Source organism: Tubulanus polymorphus, chromosome 1, assembly GCF_964204645.1.
Source record: "Tubulanus polymorphus chromosome 1, tnTubPoly1.2, whole genome shotgun sequence".
Lineage (NCBI taxonomy): Eukaryota > Metazoa > Nemertea > Palaeonemertea > Tubulaniformes > Tubulanidae > Tubulanus > Tubulanus polymorphus.
In genome coordinates, this window is record NC_134025.1 from 23,368,995 (window position 1) to 23,385,289 (window position 16,295).

General features: G+C 35.6%; 1 protein-coding gene across 7 annotated transcripts; it reads right to left on the reverse strand.

Annotated features, from left to right (window-relative positions):
* Nucleotides 1-186: 186 nt before the first annotated feature.
* On the reverse strand, nucleotides 187-15,157 carry LOC141911017 (EF-hand calcium-binding domain-containing protein 4B-like). 7 transcript variants are annotated; one of them, XR_012619957.1, is made up of 23 exons: nucleotides 15,030-15,157; nucleotides 12,514-12,612; nucleotides 11,846-12,110; nucleotides 10,562-10,721; nucleotides 10,236-10,382; nucleotides 10,036-10,126; nucleotides 9,846-9,941; nucleotides 9,649-9,720; nucleotides 9,448-9,563; nucleotides 8,503-8,626; nucleotides 6,960-6,992; nucleotides 5,612-5,778; nucleotides 5,171-5,416; nucleotides 4,792-4,851; nucleotides 4,632-4,701; nucleotides 4,379-4,405; nucleotides 3,510-3,645; nucleotides 3,267-3,348; nucleotides 3,018-3,132; nucleotides 2,684-2,794; nucleotides 2,527-2,603; nucleotides 2,204-2,413; nucleotides 187-1,501 (listed from the first exon to the last, which is right to left on the reverse strand). XR_012619957.1 is itself a non-coding variant. In XM_074801965.1 (22 exons), exons 3-22 carry the CDS (start codon nucleotides 12,102-12,104, stop codon nucleotides 2,320-2,322), a joined length of 2,283 nt encoding a protein of 760 aa, XP_074658066.1. In that variant the 5' UTR covers nucleotides 12,105-12,110; nucleotides 12,514-12,612; nucleotides 15,030-15,157; the 3' UTR covers nucleotides 187-2,319. The 7 variants fall into 7 exon arrangements, 6 of the variants coding, with proteins under 6 accessions (XP_074658066.1, XP_074658091.1, XP_074658081.1 ...); XM_074801965.1 differs by having other exon boundaries at nucleotides 187-2,413; XM_074801990.1 differs by lacking the exon at nucleotides 6,960-6,992 and adding an exon at nucleotides 8,085-8,114 and having other exon boundaries at nucleotides 187-2,413.
* Nucleotides 15,158-16,295: the final 1,138 nt, after the last annotated feature.

Below are 16,295 nucleotides of genomic sequence, written 5' to 3' on the forward strand. Positions count from 1 at the left end.
GAGGGGTCAGTGCAATTGCGTACTGTAATGTTTTGAAAAGATGGCCGATTTTGTGTACAGGGGAGGGGCGTTTGAAAAATTCAAATTTTATGCGTATGTAATAAATGAATGATCCATAACTGAAGATTAGACGTCCTCTTTTTGAAACCATAACTAAATCGAAGAAAATCACAAGTTATGAGCAACCTTGCCTTTATTGTTAACCTTTACCAGAAAATAAATAAATAAATGTCATAATATCATGTAAGTACATGTAAATTCAACAATGATAAAATATTCTTCAATCACAATATTCATACAGAAAACATGAAGTGCATATTTATATTCAGCTATCTATAAACTGAGTTTCCCAATCTACAGACACAGTTCAGAATACATTGATTATAAAAAGCTACCGCTATATACTTCACCAGTTCCATTGTTTTGCATAACTTCATTTGGAATTACTTGCATGCAGTTAAAAATACCCCTGATGCATTTAAAAACTTCTCTACTTAAAAATATACAATCAAATTTTATTGCAGGCTACTAAAGCTTTGGGTTGTAAAACATAAAGATGAAAAGTGACAATTAACACTTGACAATACTGGTGACCATTCGTCAGTAGTCTTAAATCCTGAATTACATACATAGCAAGTTCTAACAAGAGCTTTCTATTGAATGAATTAAGTATTTTTTTCACATTTTAATGGGCCATTAATTTGAGCAGAAATTAGATGGTTGTTCAATTTTCTTCAAGCGAGATTTTCCTAAAATACTGACAAACACATAAAACCTTAGTCATAAAAGCTACTTGAAATTCCTGATAAAATTAAAGCAAATACATACTAAACTTAAATGGTGACATATTTCAGAAGTAACTAACTACTGTAGCTGTTCTATGCACTAAACGTTTCAAAACATCAATTGATTATTATCATCATCAAAACATGAATGATTGAATACAACTTAAACACCTTTTTTTCAATAAATATAAACGCTTTTTTGGCTAAAATATAAAATCTCTTAAAATCTAACAATTTGGTTTCTTAAAATAATAGCTTCAGACAAATATTTGTACATACAACAGCCTATAGAATCAGAGTTTGAGCATGATTTGAGTAAACATTTTTGGAGGTTCTACTATTGCACAACATTAGTAATCACTCTTAAGTATCCGAACATTTATCAGAATGGAAGACATCACTGAAATGTATAGACCCATATCGAAAAGTGACTTAGGAATAATCTATATGCAAAATTCACATTCAATTATTGTCACAAATAATACAAATTTATGTATCAGTAGTGTTTCTTGAGGCATCGAACACACCTCATCTACTTGCTTTAGATATAAAGATTCCCAATCAAAATTTTTGGAATGTTTAATACTTGTAATCAATGACAGTTTGGAAGACTAGACAGTAGATGACTCGATAAAGAAAATTATTCATTAACCAGAAGCTAAATCTAATTAACCTCTCATCTTAGCTGAAAGACTTGGAGCAATAAGTCTGACACACTGAAAGAGAAAAATGTTTTTCTATAAAACAGTGCACTTTTAATACAAGCATAAATACATAACACCATGATACATCTACAGTACAAATCACAATGTCAAATCAGGTGCAACAAGCCAATTTCTCAATCAAAATATTTTATCCAATATGTTCCATCAATCCTGTAGAGCAGAATGATTCCGTTGAATCTACAGTGCTTAATTCAATGTTGATGGACGGATCATTAGCGTTCATCTTAAGAAAGGAAAACCTTTTTTCAATTCTTATGTAACATACACTGGTTATTCATTGAGCCACAAAGCATAATTGTATCCCATTCTCTCAACACACCTTTTCATCGGTACATAAATAAAATCACTTACGCAAAGAATCAATTCAAAACGTACATATTTACTATTACGCAAAACTACAATCATTTTGATGAAGTTTTTAAGTTCAGTATTTCCAAACTTACGCCCATCCCATATCAATGCTGCAGCCAGCAAAATATATTATAAAACATTCTTCATTTAAACATCTTTGGTTAGTTTACTTATTGATGGAATCTATCTAAATACAAGGGGGACGGAGTGCTATCAGTTTCTAAACAACAAACACAGCAGATTTCCCGTACACCAATAACACTATACAAGAAAAACAAGTAACAACTTTGTATAGGTCTTATTTTTGAAGTAAAACTGTCATTGATGATGATAAATAGATACCTGTAGCTGAGTGATGCCAAAAGCTGCTAGAAAAAAACCAAGATCAGAAAAACATAGATCGAGGTGAATGATGACATGGATGGAAATGTTAAAATGATGCAATGACTTTGAAGACATCAACTACAGCAACCCTTTTTCTTTAAGGATTCAGGCGGCTCTTGTAGTGTCAGAGCCTTTTCCATTTCTCTATCTTCCCGTTCCCTTAGTTTTCTGAAAATTGAAAATTTTAAATTCAATCTCGATGAAAAAAGCTTTGGATTTAGAAAGTCTATGATATTGGTCATGACGAATGAGAATGGTTTGAAGTTTTAAGGTTTACTCACCTAGCCATAGCTTCTATTGATTCTTGAACGTTTATTCCAGATTTGGCACTGGTTTCATAGAATAGCGCATCATATTCCTGAAAGTAAGCCATTGGAATTACATATTACCCGGTAATCAAATCGGCATGAATTGCATTACGCGCGTTATGTTGCATACTTCAGCTAGCTTTTGTCCATCTCTCTCCTTCACAGATCGATTTTCTTCATCTTCTAATAAATCTAATTTATTACCAACCAGGACGAGTACCGTTCCATATTCTACGCCCTCCTAAAATGCAGATAAATGTTTATTACAGCACTGCAGTACCGGGACATACTAAATACAACTAGTTATTCACTATTTTTTTCATGGCTTTGATATTCAAAAATGAAAAAGAGTTATCCTTAATGCGAAGTAAAAATAGAATTTACCAAACTCAAAAAGTCTTCAAAAAATATTTCTTTTTAAATTTTGTAAATATCCTAAAACATTTGAATACCATATCGCTTACCTGCACACTTAGTATCCAATTTCTAACATTCGTAAATGAAGATTCCGATGTAACATCATACATTAAGAGCACGCCGTCAGCTTTTCGAAAATACTGCTTTGTGATACTTCGAAATCTGAAATTGAATACAAAAATGCATTAAGAGGTATCAAAGTTCTTAAGTGCACAGAGACATATGGATCCGGAAATGAATCATTGCAAAATGATTTTCTAGGCTCGATGACGGCATATTTTCCTAATGTTTCTTACCTTTCTTGTCCAGCTGTGTCCCAGAGTTGTAACGCTACCATATGCCTATCAACGATCAACGCCTTCACTTGAAAATCAACACCTAAAATATAAAGAGTTTTTTCCACAGTTTGCAAAGGAAATGCGGACTGATATTCACCATGGAAATACAATGAAAGTCTAGCACATGTTTCTGAATTTCAGCAAATTCAGAAACACATGTTGTTTTGTCCGACATGAAGGATTATTAACCACCAAACTCACCAATCGTTGCACTGAAAGTAGCTTTAAATTCATTCGTGCAAAATCGATGAATAAAACTGCTCTTGCCAACACCGGAATCACCTATGAATACCACTTTGAAAACTCGTTCAGGCGTCGTAGGTAGTGGCTCCTCCTCCTAAACAGAAACAAGTCATCAGCACTAATTATATGAAAAGTTATTGTACGCCCGGTAGTGAAAGTTGATTATTTAGAGCCAATTTAGAGAAATCACCAAAATATACACTCTTTCAGATGATGTCAGGAAGAACAATCTTTATCTTTCTACAAGTTTTTGAGCTTATTCTATTTACAAATGTTATATGAGCATATTGATATATGGCATACACATGTACAGGGTGTCACAAGACAGAGTCAGTAAGTCACTTGGTCGCAGTCAAATACACCAAATATGCCATACTCTGTAACTCTCTTTTCATCCATTGTAGATAAGATATGAAAGATGTTAGCTTTAATATTGATGAATTGGCAAACAAATAAATGAATCAGAAAAGCAAATTTGCAGTAACATAGGCAATAGAAACAGTTGTAAAGACTGTTTATGAAAACTGAGCATTCAAATTTGTACATATCAACCACACAGAATACAAATCAAAGCAAAAAATAGAATTAGGTATGCAATTTTGTTTGAGATATACATGTACATATATAGATAGCCAAGAGAAAATCTACATTAACTAACCTACGTAACTATATTTGCAGCAATAATGGCGAAAATTGATATGAAATTATTTGCTTTGCTCACTGGAAATGCTGAAGCAAAAGTTGACAGACACTCTTTTATATTTGACTAAATGAATGGCAATAATGAGCTCTAAGCAAAAACCTCGGACAGTTGATGCGCTACTCACACTGATGGAAGGGAGGGATTTCTGGGTCTAAAATTAAAGAAAAGCGTTCACGAAATGCATTGGAATGAAACCAATCATGATGAACGATCAACACGAGTGGCAGTGCTGTATCTACATATGGTGAAAAAACAATGCTTAGATGTTTTGCAACTTTGTCTGTACAAATCCCATCATTACAGACATCCCATTACCAGTAACCATTAGCACTCGAAATCAATTTTATGTGTAACTACATGTAACAGTGTTTAGTTACCTCATGTGTTTCAGGATGGCTGTTAGCACCTACAGGTTGTTGTCTAGTCATATTCTGAGCCATTTCATCTCTGGAAAATCCAATAGTATTAGCATACAGCTATGTAGGCATAATATAGGCCTATGCGCTATGAACGCAGCAGATAAATCGTGGTACTCACTTTCCCATACCATCAGGCAGATCAAACTCAGAACGTTTCACACGCATGCTACGATATTTCCTACAAAATATCAATATCAAAATTACAACAGCAGACAGCATTAGGACTGTAATAATTGAACTAAATTCATGGGGATACTGAATTGAAAATAAATATATGTATTTCTTTAAGTGTTTGTAAACTTCTCAATTAGAATGAGTCTTTTTACTAGTTGTCTGCATCACATTTGTGATGTGGATACAAGCTTTCTTGCACTAAGCCCAAACCATTGGAAGGCGTACTTCAGTAACATTACATTTTGTTAGTTAACCAATGTGGCTGCCACATTCAAACTTTTTTCATTTGGCATATGACGTAAGAAAGGAATGAAATCACTTGCCTATCAGTTCTGCCACCTAATCTTGATTCATCAGCACTGTCACTATCATCTGATAAGTTATTGGCTCTCCAGTTCGAGTCCATTGATTGATAGCGTTTCATTTTTCCTCGCCTTTGAGCCGCTTCTAAACGATCGGGATTTGGCGCATGGTGCAGCGAATCCATTTGCATATTTTGAGCAATAAATGCATCATCGTCACATTCGATATCTTCATCGATTCCATCGACATTACTTCCTGTACTCATTCTAAAATCAAGCATAAAGCAATAAAAAAGTCATTCACATCAATCGCAAGCACGACTGCTACAACTTACGGTCTAATGAAATCTTTTGCAATCATTTTCATAATCATAATTTAAGCCAAATGAATGTCTTAAAAGGTTTAGGTACCCGCAGAAAACACTGCTTTGAAAATGCTTATGGCTTTCGTCAGAATCTCACCTTGGTGAAAAATAATTCGACAGAATTGAACCTTGTTTGACTAAAGTATTTTTCTTTGGCTCAGATGAAGCTGGAGCGGTAGCAGTAGTGGGAGCTCCCGGCGAAGATGGAACACCACCTTCCTTGCCGTCATCCACGCTCAGATGTGGCGCTCGCTCACCCATGGCCTATGAATCAGAGGGAATTAACTTTTCTATAAATTCATTTCAAAATGTATGGAAATTTTGAATTGGTTTCATAATAAGTGCATATTACCTAGAAAGCACATTTTTGAATAAATTCAGATTACATATGAAGAAGTAACAAAAATATCTTGAAAGATACATAATTATAATACATTTGCACTGATGGTAGAATCAATTCATGACTACTACCATTAATACGTACATCTAAAATAGGTTGACGGGACTGGGATAAAGAACAGTAAGGTTTATAGCTATCAGGAGTGAGATTTTCAAACTCAAAAGCGCATGCAAGGTATTTATACTGATAAAAGGTCTATCAAAGCCAAAAATGCTAAAAGAAAAAAAAATCCCTTCTGGCAAGATTGTTTCGATGGAAGTCTTCCCCTGAATAGTGGTATCAATAGTTGATTTCTAGTAGGCTACAATGAAGGTGGGTCTGATGATGGACGTATAAACTCTATAAACTCTAGTTTATACATCCATGGTTTGATATATGTTATATGTCAATTCTACAATGTAGACACATGCAGTGAATATTTGAAACGCGGTTAGACACGAATCTAGTTCGTCAATTCCTTTCTAAGCGTAGTTTAAATGTCTGATATGTCTATGCTCAAATGCATGACTACATTCAACATATAATGATCATTCATTTATATCTATATACGTATTGTAGAAGAAAAGTGATAAGAAACAATAGAAAATGTTAACAGTAAAACTGATTGGAAAATGATTAAAATATTTCAATTGAAACAATGAATTAAAATGCAATGATGTATTGATAAATTGTAACAAAATGTGAAAGAATTAAAAAAATAAATTCTTGGTCATCAAACACTTAGTGGAAATGTACTCATTTAGTTTAGCCAAATGAAAAATGAAATAAAATTAGAATGACCATCCAAAAACTAAAGCAAGCACATGTGTTTTGTGTAAGGTCAAGGGTGCAACAAATACGGTGAACAGACGTTATTTTCTGACATACCAATCTAACTACGTTCTTTTGACATACCCAGAACAGGAAATGATAATCTATTTACCGCCAGTAAGTTATACCGGTAAATCTAAATTTCTGATTAGTGTCAAGGAAATTGCTTAATGTGAATGTGAGTGTGTTAGATGAAATATATAGTGTTCATTGTGGGTTTTAAAGATGAAAATACCTGATCCATTTCCTGGTGTAAATTGGTAACACCCTATCAAATAAAAACATTAGATACATATTTACAACTTACTGTGTACGTGTGGAAAATACCTCAGCAGATGAAGAAAGCTTTGAGACTCGGCAACAAAGCGAGATACCAATCATATATCGGATTATGGAAATGATATTTTAAATGGATTTTTTTCAAAAGAATGACGCAACATGAATTATGGAATATGAATGTATCAAAAAAGTGTTGACTAATACCTGTAAAAGTACTGAACGAAAAAGGCCAATAATTTTCTGATAAATGGTAACTGCTCTGTACAGTGGTTCTATGAATAATGATGGGTTCTCAAACTACTACCAGCTGACATAACTCTGCTGTGTTTTGTTAACTTCATTATTCTTCATTTATCTAATGGCCCCAATGCTAAGGGTGCACTTAAGGGATCGATCAAATCCAAAACAGCTATGTAACTTAGTAACCATTGGCTAATAGAATATCTGTACCAAATATGGTGATGATCCAATAATGCTTAGTAGCAATTCATAGGAATACGGGGCCAACGCAGAAGGGCCCCTTAGATGTTCTATGGGCAAGGACCACAACTATAAAAACTCTTTGAGGATATTCGATAATCTGATGGACAATGATGGCTACCCCCAAAAACATCAGCTCAACTGACCTTTGGTCACGAAGGAGCTAAAAAGATCATTTCAAACACTGAACACGGATACGTTATTCTAATGACCAAGATAATCATATTGATTCAAATAATTTTGTCAAAGAACCCATCACTGCAAAAAAGCTCAAGTAGTTAGCGCAGTTAAGCTTTAAATACCGGTAGGAGAAAATCACGCTGCGCTAGAATAATAAATTGAGGAGATGAGAAATCTGTTTTCACTCAAGAAATCATCACTGCAGACCAGGGTACCGGTAATTCATATATATATATATATATTTGTTTATAGCAGCTATCCCAGGAGAATGGAATCACACACAATATCACAAGAGATCTTTGTCCCAGCAATGTACATGTATATGTTACATGTAGAACTAAGCCGAAGGTTTTGCTCAGTCTCCAAGCTCCTCGTCCAAGCAATATATCTGCGATTAATTCAAATCACACAAAGTGCAAACCTGAGTCGAATCATTTCTGTCTGTTTTCACCTGGGTCAGACAGTCGAAATTGTTTAATATCGTTATATGGCATACCGCGAAAAATATCGCGTTATATAATAATATACAGTCCCATCTCAATACCATATCGGGTCAATACATAGAATACCCTGGCTCAACAAAAGCACAAGGGGACTATCCGGGCTGTATATTAATTAAGGCAATCAAATCATGGCATCGGCGTAAAAAATAACATATAGATGAAAAAGTTTTTAAACTCCTTATGTTAAAGTACATGAGCAAAAGAAAATCATCGAAACCAACGTGTAGCTATTGTAGATTTGTATGAGCAGTAGATACTGGTTATCGAATCGAAAGCATAGTTAAATGCAAGTGATAAATATACGAATGTAGAGATTGCATACGATGAAATGCTTACCCATTTAGCCCAGTTCTCATCCTTTTCGTCTCTCAACTTTTTGTTGACGTCACGCAGCATTTCGAGCTGTCGTACGAGCGACTCTCTCTCGACGGCGATATTCTCGCTGATATTCATCGCTGCCCTGCAAATGATTAGAATGCTGAAACACACAAGAACGCGACGCGTGTGTGAAGACCGGCGATATTACTACCTCCGCCGACGTCGAGATCCATCGGCGGCTCGTGACAAACAGATCGTGCAAACAATATACAACACAATTCACATTTTGTATCTATGCGTATTGTGTATGTTGTGTCAAATTCTTAGGATACATCGATATACAAATGCTCTAAAAATAATGCTTTACTAACTGTCAATTGTGCATGAAGACACACTTATAATTGAAATGAAAAGATAAAACAACTAATGAGAACGAACGTATAGAGAAGCATCCATGCTCCATGCGATCTGTTTGTCATGCACTGGTGGCAACATCACCTACCTTCATCTATTGACTATGCATAGCATGCTGGGACCGAGGTCCTAGAAAGATACATCAACGACAAGGTATAAAGGTTTATCTATGTACATTCGGAAAAAAGGAATAAATGAAATCGCTGCTACCACGTTTTTACGAGAATACCTAGAAGTCTATTAAGAAGACACCGTCTATATCAAAAGTGGGAATAATGAACCTATTTGAGTTTTTGCAAGGTAGACACCATTCCACATATCTATGCGCTTAAGATGAGATTGAGAATAGCTTAAGACAGAATAGATTTTCAAATCCTCTCAAACGAATGCTACGCGCGTATTCCACTAATATAGATGTGGCTTAGTAATTGTACATGCTATGTCGAAAACAACAGTTTCACTCGAGTTTTCATATCAAAAAGCAGCCATTTATAATAATAGTTTTTGTTATTATTTGATGATAATCAGATGAGGTTCAAGACCACCAACCTGGCTCTTTCTTTTTTCTCAATCTTCTGTTGGTCGGATAATTGTTTGATGTACGTTCGACTTTCTTCTAAGGAATCTTGCGAATTGGCCAGCATATCCTCTAATTCCAATTTTTCCTGTACAATGAAGCAATTGAATACATATATTCATGATAGAAACCTAACATATTCATCCCTTATTCATCACTATTTCGTTACTTACCTTGAATAGTCGATCATTCTCGAGTTTGGTTTCAGCCTCCATTGAATTCAATTGATTCAGTCGATCTTCCATCTATTCTCAGAAATATTGAGAAAACACGAATCAACATACATTTTAGCAACACTTATCGAAGAATAGAACATAATTTCTATACCAATTTCTTACACTTATGAAGAGTAGCTCGAATCGAACCTTACCTCTGTATGTCTACGCAATAATTCCTGCAGTTGCTTGTCCTTTTCGTACAAATCTTTTTCTAAATCACTACGAATTTCCCTTTCCCTCTGTTTCTCCTGCAAATCACACCATAACGAAATATTTAGATTTAATCTTAACAATTCAGTTAGTAAATAAGCACATATTATATATGTTTTACCCAGTTCTTACCTCGTTTAGAATCTTTTCCCTCTCAGTTTTAATTTGATTTTCCATTTCTTCGTACAATTTTCGCACTTCTTCATCGTGTGCATTCGCTTTACTGAAAAAATAAAGCAAAAATGAGGTAATTCTTCAAAAGCTCATAAATTGTGTGCGATGCCTCGTAAATGAGTCAATAATCAGGGAGAACGTGCTAAAATCTAACATACGATTTTAAGGCAGATTCTATTGTTTGATAATCTGATTGCGTTTTCTTAACTTCGTTCGTGATTTTACTGAGGAACTCCTCGAAACCAGACAACAGATTAGGGTCCTCTTTCCGTAAACGTCCCCAAAGATGCTTCAATGTTTCTTGACTGAAGTATAAGGAAAATGCATACAATACGGAGATAGTTTTTCAGGCTCATTAAAATATGTATTTGATATTTAGTAATTAAGGAGCAGCCTGTAGCCCGTAGTAGGAAGAAGTACCGGTATAAACCACAGGTGTTCAAAGAGGGGATTGTACTACTTGTCGCATTGATGAATTACTCACTCGTCAAACATTCCCATGGCGCCCATATTTTCCATTGTTTCGTTAAATACTTCATCCTCATCTCCGGACAATTCGGCGCTGAACGGATGTTCGGTTTCATACACTTCATTATTCGCGTTCACTTTCTCTTCTTCTGGTTTGTTCATTCCAAGAAAAACTCCTGAAATCGAAACCGATATTCAGCGATGGTATCACTTACCTAATAGTATAATTATAACCAGTACGTTGAATAGTTTTAATGTTCTAGATTAAAAGTCGCTGCCTGAATCAATATATAACATAACATTTCAGAAGCCAACTCAATGATTTTAAAAATTGTTCATGACGTAAAAATGAATGTACATGTGGGTTTGATGATCAGATTATTATGGTCAAGCATGCAGCTGCAGTTTGTGTAGTCATTCAGTTTGGAAAAGGCTTCAAATAAAAATCCAAGTTTTAGAGGACTATTGTTGTTGCCGTTTACAGCGAACCCAGCTTATGTATTGGGCTGAAAACCAATTTTCATATTCTCTAAGAACAAAATCCTTCTACTGAATCAGGATTCCAAAAGCCATCTACAAATGTTTCCAAGATTCCGCAGGTAGTCAAATTTTCAATGATCAAAAAACATTTTTCTAAAACATGCGTTCAATATTCCAAAACTTAAAATTGATGTGTAAGGCGTTAACAAACCGGATATCGTCTTTCTTGGGAAATAGAGAATGATCTCAGGGGATGACCCCCCTAGGGCCGATGAAAATCATTTAGAAATGTGTTACTGTACGCAATAAACGTTTGAACGCTGGTTCGATATCATACTGACGTATATAATACTGTAACATGTTTTCAGACAATGGGCCCATAACCCCTGACTGATTCAGATGAATCCTTCCATTTGTACGTACATGAAATATAATGTACGCAGCTGTACACAGTTATAAAGACTATTAGTTTATTTCGAAGCAGGTGTTCCTGGGTCCTAGTTTGTTTACATAAGTAACGCAGCGATAAAATAGCCAGACAATCAGATAATTCTATGAAATGTACATAGTTATAATCATGATAAACCCGATGCAGATTCGCTTTTGCGAATAAATCCATAGATATTTAGACATCTATCCACGTAGCATTAGTTTTCCATAACTGAATTATACAGGGACTGCCAACGCTGAAACGTGCTATAAGTAACAAATTGATTTTTTTTCAGTTATCAGCATTGGTTATCAACGCTCAATACTGAAAATCAGGAACAATTGGCAGCTCGGTATACCATGCACATATATCTTTAAATTCTCCACTCACCAAATCCATCAGTAAATTCTTCCAGGGTAAGGTATCCATTTCCGTCATCGTCCAATGAATCAAACACCGATTCTAATTGGTCTGGATTCAAAGGTAGTTCATTTTGTAAACGTTGCATATCTCGCTTCGTGATAAATCCTTTATTTTCGGCATCGCAAATCGCGAACAGTTCGTGAGCTTTTTGCACCATCATAGCTTCAATATCGAGAGGGGCTCCAGGCTCATCACTGGCCAGCCCTTGTTCGGTATAGGTCGCCATTATTTCCTGAGAAAGACAAGTTTGTCCATCAATTTATAATCTCAAAAAAAGCCAAAAAAGAGTGTGAACACTAAATGTTATTCACACACATCTTCAGCAAAATACATAAATTTCGGCAAAACAATACAATAATTGGGGATTGAAATTTTGTTATTGAAAATTCTAGCTATTATTCACAATATCAGTATTAACCATAACCATAAAATCCATTTTGGATAGCTATGCCCTTTAGATTTAATGGTAGGCACTACTTAATTTCAGCAACTGCTATTCAAATTTTCAACAAAACTGACTATCGTAGTAAATTCCGGTGAAATCACAAGGATGCAGTTAAATTCAATACCTAACTTACTACCAACGGTTCATAATGATTATTGCGAAAAATTGATTGATCGTTAGGTCTACTTACCACTAACTAAAGCGTTATCCTTTCCAATATTCAAACAAATCAAATATTCTATCAATTGATACGTTACTCCATAAACGGCACCGAGGTTGGTATCAGCCGCTGTAAGCACAAGCAGAAGATAGATATCGTAAGAGTTAAATTAAAGCAAAAACAAGCTAAGTGTCATCTGGTCGTCCTCACCAGATACAATACTAGAATGAGTTCAAATATCAATTCTCCACCCACATGAATTCAAACACGGTTTACTGACCCCTATATCCACCACAAATGTAGCGCGTGTACATCATCATCGGTTAACATATTTAACGGTGTACACAAAATGAATTCCCAGATGTCGCCCAAAAGAATCGTTGTAGAACAAAAGTTAATATCTAGGCTCGGTCATTAATGCGTTTTCCAGTGGTTTTTTCTGATGATCGTGGAAAAATCACTCGAAATCTACGGCTCAAAAATTCGAATCAATGAGAGTACAACCTGTAGACGGTTTTTTATTCAAAATTTAGTTCAGCAAGTACGTGTAACTGGAAATACGGCATACACTGCGAATGATCGATTTGATTAGATTATATTGATTTCCCTTCGAATATGCAAATCGTGCGAACATCTGCTCACTGTTCGATATTATTTATTCATTTGTTCACGCTGAATGTACAACACCCAGAACATAGCGTCGGCTAAAACAGAAATACAAGTCTTGAGTGAAAGCGAAATTCATTTCACTGCATGGATCAAGAAAACATAGTCAGAACTCTGACCGAAGGCTCATAATTGATCGGTCTAATGTACAAGCTTCAGTTATTTCTGAAATCAATTCTATGATATTTTCTGTGATCTCCGGGATATTTTCAAATCTATTTGATGATGTCCATCATTGTTTTTATAATCATATTTTTATACTTTTCTGAATTTTTTTTACTTTTCTGAGATTCAATGTGTTTTCATTTTTCTACGCCATAAAAAAAACTACACAAATATTTCTATATCCATAAATTCTAGGCCATATGCATTATCTAAGGGGTATTGCAAGAGGCCAATTTTGCGCTAGATCATCAACATTGGCATTTTAAAATGACAATTACAATGTGAAAATTGGTTTTCAATTTGTAATTAATTAAATCTAATGAATCTTATATTCCATGTAATGCATTTTCATGCATTTTTTATTCTGGATTAGAATATTGTACACGTGGATGTTAACCAGGTCTACGTCATCAATATGGGCCTGGAATGGTTGCACCTCAACTGTAATCAATTCAACTGAATTGTCAATAGTTCAAAATAAATTGATCCTTAAATATGATTAAGTTTATATTGTTATTCTATTGTCGACAATTTCAAGAACAGGCCTATGTATGATGAAACTTCGTCAATCAAATCAAAATCAGCAGATTTCGGACCTTTTCGTTACCGGTATATAGACCTAGGCTATTGTGGGATTTGTTAATGTTATAATATGTCTGTTATTTCAAGTTTAGTTTTCTTGCAAAGGTGTGGTCATGAATTCTATGATATAATGAGTTTTAGTGGAGTGCGTGGACGTGTCACATCCAAAAAGAATTCCAGCAGAGAATCTTTTCGAACTTCAAATAAAACATAGGCCTATACCGGTAGGCCCTATAGGTCTAGCCTTAAAAAACTAAGCATGATCCTCTTGAACGCACAGCAAAGCTAGAAGTCAACACTCATGACAGACCTCTGGCTAAATAGCTAGAAGCACAGAAATAAGAACCAGTCAGTGAACATACATTCATACAATGACCCAGTGTCACATTCCATGCGTTGACAGACGAAAACATTTTTGTGTGTCCCATTCAAAGGGCAATTTCACCAGACCCAGACGATATGGAAAGTCTACCTAATATTAATAGAATTGCCTACAAAATTATTTTTAAGAAAACCTCTCCAAATTTAAGAAATCTAAATTTACCTTCTGCAAAGGGATCAACGCCTTAGTTTGCCTTTAAAAATGCCTGAATTGTTTTTCAGAAATTTCTGGGGGAAGGCTTATAAAATTCCCATACTGTTGCACCAGTTTCACAGTAGCGATAAGGAAAATGTCTTTCTTCAGACAATTGGCGCTTAATAGATCCACAGATTCTCATACCTAAAAGGTCCAGAAATTAATTTCCACATTGTAGGGAACCGGTAACAACGACTGGTATTCAGACTAAAAACTAAAAAAGCTTTTTTTATAGAGCTGGAGCCAACTCATCTTTTTTTAATCGTCTTACCACCAAAAATTTTATGTCTTAAAAGCCTCTCTAGACTCTAGGCCTATCCACTTACTGAAAATTGTGCCCTGTCTTATAATTTGGCCCTTGAAAAATTCCCAGGATGATGAGTCCAAACCTGTGCCAGCTGTCAGATTGGAAAGTACTAGGCCTACATTCTTAATCAGTTAAGAACCGGCTGTCTCCACACATCAATTCAATTCAATTTCAAAATTTATCAAGCGCGAAGACAGTTCGAACTGCACTAGGCCTACGTTCTCATCTATCTACATGTATCAAACTTACGTCACTGAAGTAACTTTTTATTTGAAATCTAATGGGACGTACGTTTTGAAATATCACCAACTGAATAAAATTCTCTTAATATTTTCAACTCCGATTTTTTGTTTTTTTCTCATGAATAGTCCTCCATTTTTAATTGGCTATGACTAAAATCCGGACGCAAATTAAAATTCAAATTCAAAATTTATTTCGTCCTTATAATTACAGATATTGACAGGATTCATGTGAATTGATCCTCTCCACCTCAGGCGGCCTATCCCCATACTCATTTATACTCATTTTTAGGGACACTACTAATGGGTTTTGTTGAGTAATAGAGATCACCCCGAACCTCAGATTCAGTGGTCAGTCGTAAATTATTGTTGTCAAAACACTTCTTGAAGGCGTGTTTTGAAGACGAAATGCGCGGGCCGGGGAATGCTTCCTGCGCCCGGCACGCCCAACGGTCGCAGGCAGGTGTGCATTTTAAGTTAACTTAGCCGGTGCTCTGCAACCTGCAGAATGCTGGGTCGGATATGGTCGATTTTGGCTTGCTATGTACACCTATTCCAGTGGTCATTGATATAGTTTTTAGGGGGAAGGACGAGGTTCGGTTTTCGCGGCGCGGTTTGCGGAGATTGCCACACAAACTCCCAACAATGATACGGAAAATTATGACAGGCCAGGAGAATAGCCCGACCGGGTAACCGCGACGAACTTAACCAGGCTTAAACACGCGACACGAGCCAGCGGCCTGGATAAAAGTGTCCGCCTCCGAACGTCGATAAAATGGTTTGAAAACCTCACAATTTTGTGAAAACATCCCTCCGTCATCGTCGTCTCTATGTCATAGTTTAAACATCTTTTGGAGGCTTTTGGATTTACTCTACGAAATATGAAAAATCTTCCGATTTATGATCGAAAATCGTTGTTTAAAATGTTAACTTGATACTGCCCATATAAGAATATCAATTTAGAATCCCTGATGATTAATAAATGGGCGCTTCTTCGGCACTGGCCGGGTCATTAATAGACCGTCATTAGTTTTCAGTTTGCTCGACTACCCGTATTGGAGGGGTAGTCTACATAGGCCAATGAAATATCCGGTTTGCTGGACTACCCCAATTTGCGGGGATCGATGCGCCAGTGACAGTTTCAAGTGGTGGTGTTTCAGGGGTCTCTTCAAAGTCAGTGTTATTATGCACAACGATGCAAGCTTTTTACTTCATGTAGCATGTGGTTTAAAAAGATAATAGTTTACCACGGGCAAAGACCAGCACTGTGGCCGGC

Excerpts from the sequence above, each read along its gene's own strand:
- LOC141911017 (XM_074801965.1), bottom strand. The coding sequence starts at position 12,104 with ATGGCGACCTATACCGAACAAGGGCTGGCCAGTGATGAGCCTGGAGCC. Across the intron at positions 4,852-5,170 it reads TTAGGTGGCAGAACTGATAG|GAAATATCGTAGCATGCGTG; the intron begins GCAAGTGATTTC and ends GATATTTTGTAG. Across the intron at positions 3,646-4,378 it reads AATCCCTCCCTTCCATCAGT|GAGGAGGAGCCACTACCTAC; the intron begins GTGAGTAGCGCA and ends GTTTCTGTTTAG.